This window comes from Cinclus cinclus, chromosome 16 (genome assembly GCF_963662255.1).
Source record: "Cinclus cinclus chromosome 16, bCinCin1.1, whole genome shotgun sequence".
In the NCBI taxonomy this organism is placed as follows: domain Eukaryota; kingdom Metazoa; phylum Chordata; class Aves; order Passeriformes; family Cinclidae; genus Cinclus; species Cinclus cinclus.
Window position 1 is genome coordinate 4,264,248 of NC_085061.1, and position 9,261 is coordinate 4,273,508.

The 9,261-nt window shown below is 46.7% G+C and overlaps 1 protein-coding gene across 1 annotated transcript; it reads right to left on the reverse strand.

Moving 5' to 3' along the window:
- Positions 1 to 653: 653 nt before the first annotated feature.
- BRAT1 (BRCA1 associated ATM activator 1) lies at positions 654 to 8,707 on the reverse strand. Its single transcript, XM_062503312.1, has 13 exons — positions 8,566 to 8,707; positions 8,075 to 8,229; positions 7,203 to 7,350; positions 5,976 to 6,360; positions 5,772 to 5,891; positions 5,225 to 5,316; positions 4,862 to 4,980; positions 4,178 to 4,364; positions 3,979 to 4,052; positions 3,279 to 3,381; positions 2,899 to 2,997; positions 1,739 to 1,917; positions 654 to 1,550 (listed from the first exon to the last, which is right to left on the reverse strand). Exons 1-13 carry the CDS (start codon positions 8,690 to 8,692, stop codon positions 825 to 827), a joined length of 2,514 nt encoding a protein of 837 aa, XP_062359296.1. The 5' UTR covers positions 8,693 to 8,707; the 3' UTR covers positions 654 to 824.
- Positions 8,708 to 9,261: the final 554 nt, after the last annotated feature.

Below are 9,261 nucleotides of genomic sequence, written 5' to 3' on the forward strand. Positions count from 1 at the left end.
GCTTTTTAGCACATAGAAAGATACTGGAGCAAGTTGCAAACTGCATTCTTCCCCATGTTTTTATAAAACTGGCAATTTTTTTTCAGAAAATCATGTTGCCATTCACACTATGCCTGCTGGTTTCTAATTGTTACCAAAGCTAATCACAGCTCAAACTCATCTTGAAAAAGCTTTAAGTGTAAGTTTCTCTCAGAAGTTGGAAACTATCTAAGCACTTCTGGAAGGGAAAATAGCAGCACTTGAAAAAAAACCCAAAAAACAGTAAAATGGACTTGCTTCTGGCTTCAATTAAAACCAAAGTCAGCATGTTGGTGTCACTGCTGAGATCAAACAAGTCTGTGATCTATAGGAGAAAATTTGTAATGCTCAGGCTGATTAGCTTTTGACTCCTTAAATGCCACCTTCTGCTCTAGACGTCAAAATGCATAAGAGAAGCTGAGAGCTCTGTTTTTAGAATAACTACAGAAAGGTCAAAACAAATGTCCCTTAAAACCAGTCTCCATCAGTTTTAGCTACTCTGGCTCTAAAAGGAGCCTGCAACATCTTGTTTTCAGTCACCCTTTTGTTTTTTTAAAATGCTTCCTTATGTAGGCATGGTCTGATGCTTTCTTAAAAGACAACAACTTAAAAAAGAACAAATGCCATTCTTAATGTTTCTACTTTGAAAAAGAAACAACAGTTTATTGGAAATGACACTTTTTAAGAAAAAAAAATCATCAGTATTAAAGCAAAGATTTTCTAACCCATTTAACAGCTAACAAAACCATCCTTCTCCAGAAGAAGAAAATTACTTAAGCACTGCTCTATCAGAGCAAAAGCTGTGCTCAGTAACAGTCAACTTCATTATCCTCTGTAGTCCCCACAGTAGCAAGGATGTCCTGTAAGAGGGACTGAGGACTCTCCTCCACATGGTCACTACTTTTATTTAGCTCATCATGCAGCTCCAGTAAGTCTATTGCACCCAAAGCTAACATCATGCTCTCTGGATCCTGAAAATCCACCCCATCACCACCATCTGTGGGGAAGCTCTGAGCCAGAGAGCCCTGTCTTAGTGTCCTCTGTAACCAGGCAATGCCACGTCCTGCAGGTGAATCTTCAATCTCTTGTGGATTCTCCAAGGTACTCATGGGGTAGAAATGACCTCTCAAACCAACCAGCACATCACAGGCTCTCTGCCCCACGGGTTTGTCACAGTCACACAAAGATCCAAACAAAAACCCAAACAGCTTTGTTCGACAAAACACCTGCAGCAGCTCATTCTGAGGGGTGGAACGTGTGACTGCAGAGGAGACAGGAGCATAGGGACACTGGGCAAGCTGGCAAATGGTCTGACTACAGAAAACTTCAACCAGCTCCAAACCACCAAGTCTGACTTCCCAGTCTAAATCATGCTCCACAGTCTGGATGACTCTAGAGACAAACTGCTCTGTATCTTCCAGCTGACCTGTGCAGCCTTCTCTCAGCCACTTGGTGAAGATGCTGATCACAGCCCTCCTAGGAAAGCCCTCCGAGTCTGTTGACAAGATTTCCTGAAGCTTTGCTACAATGTTCTAGGTGCAAAGACAAAAGAGAAAGCACGGTGAGGGGAGAAAGGCATAAAGAAACAACAACAGAGAAAAATCTTGTCATTGCAAGTTGTGCAATGTGCCTGCATGAGCAGATAACTTGTGAAGAAAGTTTTAAGCAGTACAACAGTGAACTGATGGGAATTCTGCTCATGCAGAAAAGGTTATCCTACCTCTTTGTTATACTGATTGCCTATGACAGGTGACTCTGGAGCAAAACAAGTAATGAGGGCCAGGTGTCCCACCGCAGTCACGGCACTCGCTCGCACGTAGCTCTCTGGGTCCTCCAGCAGGTTTTCTGTGAGCCTCAGCACCTCTGAGGACAGGAGATGCTGCCTGAACTCATTCTGGTCTGTAAACAAAACAGCAAGCCAAAGAAGTAGGAGTTTATTCCCTCTGAGTATGAAGCTGTTTCAGTGCAAACAGTTCTTTGCCTCATACAAGGATGGCCACTGCCTGCAGCTGCTGGGGAGAGGAGCTGCTGCAGGGACCGGGCAGATGTTCTGTGTCAGGCTCCCCCTCTCTCAGCAGCTTTTAGTCAAGCCCTGACAGACACTGGAACTTGGAAAATTGCACTTAGAGTTGCTTCAGCAGCAAGAAAAAACTTTCTGCGGGCAAGTGGGGACATGGTTCCAGCCTCATCAAATTCATGCCTTTGCCTAAAAGAGGAAAAAATAGTCTTGCTTTTCTGTTGTCAGGCATATGGCAGAGAAAACAAAAGTAACTGCAGCACTGAGAGGGGCTGCAGGGTAAAGTGCTAATGCAGCTGAGCGTGCTGGATACTTCCTTTGTGACCTGGGGAAAACAGCAGTTGACAATATTCCCCTCCCTTCCACCACAACAGAACTACCGTAGGAAAATAAGCTTTGTCTCAGAGCTATGCTGTAAAGCCTGAGCTATCAGTAAAGTAGAAAATCAGTAATTAATCCCAAGCATATAAAGAAGGTCTAGGCTTTCAGCCTCCTAAAGCCCAGGCCCCAGTCTGCTGAAAGAAACCAGACTCCAGTGCAGAGCAAACTGAAAAACAGAAAGTATTATCTGCCATTAAGCAGTGTCACCTGCCTTGACAGACATGTCTCAACACCCCTCAGTTTAACTCACCAAAACTGCCATTAAGGCAGGTACAGCAATCTGAGTTCAGCAGACAAAGCAGGATAAGTTTATTAATATTTTTGTCAGATTTTGATCATGATCTACGAGTAAAAATCTTGATGCTTCTTTTTTTTCTCAGCCCTCAAATTACAGGTCAGAAGATGCTTCACCAGCCCAACTGACTTTCACAGCATCAAAAGAAATACTCCTCAAATGTGAACTGGTAGATCTTTGCACCCACCTCTCAAGCACTTAACCATGGCAGTGAGGAACTCCAGAGAAGAATCTCTTACTTCCCAGCAAGGACTGCACAAACGTTTCTGCAGCACCACAAGCACATCTGTAAAAGGCAAGTGACAAACCTGAACGGACATGAAAAGCAACAAGCCTTACTGAAGCACTCACTGTACAACCTCTACATCATTTCATCTGATACAATCCCTTTTGCTGCTGCTGTGTGCTTCTCCCAGAGCTCTGCAAAGCACTGTTTGGGCAACTAAACTTAAATTCAACGTAATTGTGAACAAGTGAATCCAGTGCTTTGAGCAGGAAAGGTAGGCAGGAGCAGATTTCATGTGTGCCTCTAGCTGCTATTTGTCCCAGCTGGAACAGCTTTGTTACCTTCCAAAATCTTCTCAGTTTGTTGTTGCTGACTGTTGGAGGAGGACAGTTCCTGCAAGTGCACCAACCACCTGCATGTGGCTTGAAAGGTTTTCTTTAGAACCTGAAGCAATGTAAAGCAGATTGACTTTACTACAGGAGGAGGCAGTGTTGCCTTCATGCCTTTAAAGGTAAAATCCATTTTAGCCTCAAACTTACAGAGAAATTCTCAGAGTAAACAAGTGCATATGCCTCCTTACTAAAAAGCCAGCCACAAATAATGGTGCTTAAATATAATTTTTAACAAACACAAGATCCCTGTGTAGAAAATCCCTGTGTTCAGCTTAGTATCATGAAGTTGTGGTGCCTCCAGCTTTGGATTTGCAGCTGCCATCAGAGCCATTCAAACAAAACAAAGCAAAAAACCAAATCCCCTTAATAAAAAGAACTCAATACTTCATGGCTATGTCAAGTTGAGTATGACAGTGATGCTCTTAGACATGACAGCTCCTGTCTTCTCAAGAACTCTCAATGTTCTGGTCAGTTGCTTGCTCATTACAATTTCAGCTATTTTCTGCAAGCCACCCAGGACAAGACAACAGTCCTACATATTCTAATATAAAGTGTACTAAGAAACAACAGCAGCCAGACACTTTCTGAGAATTACACCCCACTGGGGTAAGCTAATAGACTTGGATCTCTCCCCCAGTTCTATACTCACAGTAGGGCTGGTGTTTGGACTCTGCAGATATGCCAGAAGAACATCAAACAGACTTCCTATGAGTGTGTCACAGTCTGAAAGAGAGAAAACAAACCCAGAGCACCAATACTGAGAGATGGAGCAGCCAAATCCCCACTGAAATACAGAAAGACATAGAACTGCACAACTGTTTTGGATAAGAAAGCAAAGATTAACTCACCTTTTTTCTCTGAGAGTGCTGCAAGGACATCAAGAGCTGACTTTTGCACTCTGAAGCAATTGATCAAATTCCTGCTTATTGTGCTTCCCAGATGAGAAGCTGGGCTCAGGAAGCCATTGCAGAATTGTAATATTGTCATGAGAGAGCGCAGCAAAGACACACAGGGTAAATCCACTCTCAAATGTTTCTAATTGGTAAGAAAGAAAAGAGTTTCCAGCAACAGTCTCAAATACAAAACAGTTTTAGGTCAGAAGACAGCAAAAATTGCAACCTTTAGTGGGTTCTTAAGGTGATGTCAATGTCAATAACTACAAATAAATTATCTTCCTCTCTTCCAAGAAGTATTGCACAGATGGAAGGAGATCCTTCTCACTGCTTGGAAAAGCAGTTCAATTTGTGTTTCTTCCCAGGATCAATAATTGCAATACAAGTAAGGTATGGTAACAAAGCTCATCAAGGCAAATTTAAAACTTAAGTGCAGTCCCTCTTTAAGAGTCTCAGTATCCCTCTGTTTTCCTATTTAGAGCCTACTGTGCTAAATTTCCTTAAACTATGGAAATCCTCACTGCCAACTCCTCTCCACATTCTGTTATGCTCTACTGTAAAAGTTTGTAACCATCTTAACACTGTCTTTCAAGGACCAGTTTGATTCCCAGGCTCTTTTTTTCTCTCTCTGAATGTTACCAGAGACAGCAGCTTCTCCAGGTGAGCGAGGGTCTGACACAGGAGACCTGCACAAGATGTCTTGGAGGACAGAAGACTTTCAACAGTGACAGGGTCACTGACAGACTCATCCAGCAAACCTAGAGGACCAAAGAAGGGAAGAGCTCAGGTTATCAATGAATATAAAAAGATTTTTAAAGTTAACCAAGATATTAAGGTGATGTGGTATGAATATCCCTTCAAATACAACTGGCAGTAGGATTTATTACAAACACTGCTACTGTCCTTGACTTCTCCCACTCTTTTTCCTCCAGTTTTGTCTGCACCAGGCACTTAAAACACTGGCAAGCAGACTGGCCTCTAACTTTCCTGTCACAACTGTACCTGCACATTCCAGAGGCTGGGAGGCTGCTCTCAAAATACAGTCCATTGGCTGAAGTAGAACAGTCAGTGCCTGAATCCTGACATCTTGTGGGCTTCAAGGAGGAAACAGCAGTTACCAACACAAGTAAACTTAAATTCCTTCCCAAATACCTGCCCCCCAAATGCTGAGCAGGATAATGATTTTCATGCAGGCTTTTAAACAAGCCAACAATGACAGAACAACAAAAGAAGTATCACAATCTGAGACTTTTTCCAAGGTCCTCTTGCTAACTGAAAGCAGAGGAGAAATGGCTCTGGAATTTAGAAGCAGCTTTATCAAACTATGCAAATAGAGGGTGGGATCCTGTGTAAGGAGACTGGGATAGGGGCATATATTGTCAACAAGAGAGTGTCCTTCTACCTTAGAACAAGAGTTTTAGCCTTTAAATTAGTATCTGTATATGCTGTATTCAACTGATGGTTTCCTGCTGCTTTTTCAGTACCTATAGGGGAATCATGGAGAAGAAACACCTGCATAGTGCAGACATTTCATTGCATTAAGTCCTACCATTTGCAGAGCTTCAGAAGTCCCACTGCCAGAGGACCTGCTTGTACTGGGGTTAAGTGTTCCAGAGCAGAAGTTACTAATGCCCAAAAGCTGCCTTCAGTGCCACAAAACACAGAGGACCTGAGAAGAGAGAAGTGTAACCTATCCCATGGTGGCAAGCAGATCTATCTCAGCATGGGCTCCAAGGTGCCAGAAGATCTTTACCGTGCCACGTTAAGCAAAAGATTCGCCAGCACAGGCTGTGCTTGAACAGTCTCCTCCTGCAGAAAGGATTCTATTTGCTTTGCTATGTCTAACCAAAGGACTTCAGTCCATGCAGCATAACAACTGCCAAAGCAACTGCCAAACAAACTGCTCAACAGCTTCAGTGACTGCTCGATGTGAGAGGCAGAGCTGGACTGAAGTGACTCTTGTATGTGCTTTACAATCAGCTGGGCACACAGTGGCCAGTCACAGTCCTTTGTACTGAGAGCTTTCGATGTTTCAGACTCTAGGGAGAAGGTGAGCATGTGCACCAGGAGCTGGCTGGCAGCTGAAGCCACAAACAGGCTGGGATCCCCCTGCAGAGTGAAGATCACATCCATGCCTCCTGTGGGAAAACAAAAGAAAGTCACTGGAGGAAAACCCAACCATTTATAACTCCAATTCAGGTACCACACAGCTTTAAATGGTGGTGGTGGGGTTTCCTTATATTTTATTTCACAGTCTCTACTCAAAGTCAGCCAGTCCTTAAGAATAAGCAAACACAAGAAGAAAATAAAATTGTTTTCAGATCCTCAGGGGTTTAATAACTCAGGATCAGACTTCAATACAACATCAGTAACATTAGGAGAGCTGACAGCATGCCCAGTGTGTATTTATGGACAGAGCCTGTACCATTTCTGGACATAACCAAAAGAAAAACATGAACAGCAGTATCAATATCACTATTCCATCACATGGACAGCAGCACGTGCTGCACTTTAATACCAATCCAGTCTTTCAGGCCCCTCTGTACATGGGATCTAAAGCTGGCATTAACAGCAGAATTTACAACAACAGGATTACAAATGTGTGCAAGCACTAAGAGATAAATAAGCCTCTGCTTAGTTTTTCTGCACTAAAATCATGCTGAAATGTACCCTTTAGTAGGAGTTACAAACAAGAATACAGATAGCTCTTAATTTTATATGGGCAATTTTATAAAATTCTTTCCCCTCTCAAAAGAGCACCACTTCAGTGTTAGACCAAATGCATAACTAATTTAACAAAAGTTAACTTAATGCTTAACTAACTTAACCAACATCTTTCAACGACTTCGTTCTTTTTGACAAATGGCTTATTTTAATCTTAAATAAACAAAGACTCCCATCTTGCTCATTTGGCAAGCAACAGCCTGGAATGGCAGAGACATAGCAGACCTGGGGAGATGCCAGCCCCAGCAGCACTCACCCGTGGAGCAGAGGAAGTGCAGGGCAGGCTGGTGGTGCACCATGCTGTGCACACCCTTCACCCAGGCACTGCGCACCGACGCGTCCTCCCACGCCGTGCTGCCCCGGGGCCCCTCCTGGCCAAAGAGCCTCCCCAGCAGCTTCTCCTGCTGAGGCATGGAAGAACACAGAGTAAACAGTGAGCAAAGGGGCTGCTCTGTCTGAGTCAAGAGTATCAGTACTGTAGTGAAACCTCCTCTAGCTAGAAGTGTCACTAAAATGGGCAGTTTTCAGAATCTTACACTTAAATGCAACATTATGGACAAACTAGAGTGTTCCAAACTAAAACTGCTTTGTTTTCAGGTGCTAAGGGACAACTTATCTGTATCAGTTCCATCAGACTGCCTTACACACCTCTACACACCTCTTCCCTGAGTGAAGCCTTTTGGGTTTTGCATTATAATGTATCCTGTTGCAGAAAGCATGGCTTCAAAAAGCTACCTCGTTTCTGCATGGAATTAAAAATTTCCTGTCAACTTACTATGGAGGGAAAATGACATCTGTTAGTGAAGTTTAAATCTACAGGATCTGTCCTGGGATACAGCACTGTGCAGTGACTGCTGAGAAGTAGTATTACCCCATACACTCTTTTGAACTAAAAATGGGAAGCACTACGCATCAGCACTCACAGTCCTGCTGTGGTGAGACAGAAGTGAGAAGCAGCTTTGCATGAGAACTGAACAGGAATGGTGATTGTAGGTCTTTGTTGCTGTATCACTTTTGCTGAGCTGTTCCACATAAGCCATCAATCTGTGCATAAGCAGCATATGCACATTTTCAGGGGTTGTCCATCCAGAAGGAGGAGACAGACACACAGCAGGGCGGCTGACTCACCTGCAGGTGCTGGAAGCGGCTTTCAGAAGAGGTGAGGATCCCAGCTAGCTGCAGGGTGAAGGACAGGATGCTGGGGCTGGGATCCGGCAGGGCCAGCACGGAGGTGATGAGCTCTGTCAGACACGGGTTGTCCTGCACCAGCTCCACAGTCGGATCTGCCCAGGAGAGGCCAGGAAACAGCACTCACTGCCAGGACTGTCCTGTCTCATTAAAGTGGTTCCCTAAGCTGAGCTAAGACCCGCCAGCTGCTAGAACTGATGAATTCGGGTTCACACACAGCAGTTTCAGGCGTCACAGCACCTCACACATTTGGGTAACATTCAAATCCCACCTGGACACCCACTCCCCTGTCACCTGCTCCAGGTGACCCTGCTTTGGCAGGGGTTGCACTGGATGATCTCCAGAGGTCCCTTTTAACCCGAACCGTTCTGCGATTCCCTGATGGACCTCCGCTCCCCTCGAAGCAGCCCCTGCCAGCGCCCGGCACTCACCGAACCACGTCAGGCTGCGGAACCAGTCCAGCAGCTTCTCCAGGCAGGTGTCGTCGAGGCCGGGCTGCCGCGGGTCGGCCAGCGCGGCGCACACGCCAGGCAGCAGCGCGGCGCACTCGCGGGTCATGGCAAAGCGGCGGCGGGCCCGGGCCACGAACCGGGACTGGGGGTCGCACATGGCCGGGGGCACCGGGACGGGCACCGGGACGGGCACCGGGACAGATCCCGACCCCGGGCCGGGCCGGCCGCACCGCGAGTGTCGCAAAGGGGGCGTGGCCAATGGCACCAAGGGGCGTGGTCCGGGCGCGCTCCAAGTGCGGGCGGTGGGCGCGGGACGATGCCCGTGGTGCGCGCGATGCGGTTGCGCCCTGCCCGGAATTGTCCCGGCGCTCTCGGGCAGAAGGTCCCGGCCCGGCAGTGGAGCGGGGCCCTCGCAGGGGCCGCTGCGCCGTCCGCCGGGGTTTCGCTCCCTGCGGGACCGCTTGGTGTCACCCGCGCTCTGCGGCCGGGCCGAGCCCCGTTTTTACCCCCCCGGAAGTGCGCATGCGCCATTACCCCGAGCCGCCGGGGGGCGCCGGCGCTGCTCGGCGGTTGCCATGGTTACCGCGACCCGGAAGTGCCGCCGGGGGCCATGGCCGCCCTCAGCCCCGAGCCGGCAGCCTCGGCCCGAGGGGTTCTCCCCGGCCCCACCGCCCC

Bases quoted from the DNA above. Each gene is read 5' to 3' on its own strand.
- BRAT1 (XM_062503312.1), bottom strand. From the start codon at position 8,692: ATGACCCGCGAGTGCGCCGCGCTGCTGCCTGGCGTGTGCGCCGCGCTG. The intron at 7,351-8,074 runs GTGAGTCAGCCG...TCCATGCCTCAG, and splicing joins GCCGCTTCCAGCACCTGCAG to CAGGAGAAGCTGCTGGGGAG. The intron at 2,998-3,278 runs GTAACAAAGCTG...TGCCTTTTACAG, and splicing joins AACTGAGAAGATTTTGGAAG to ATGTGCTTGTGGTGCTGCAG.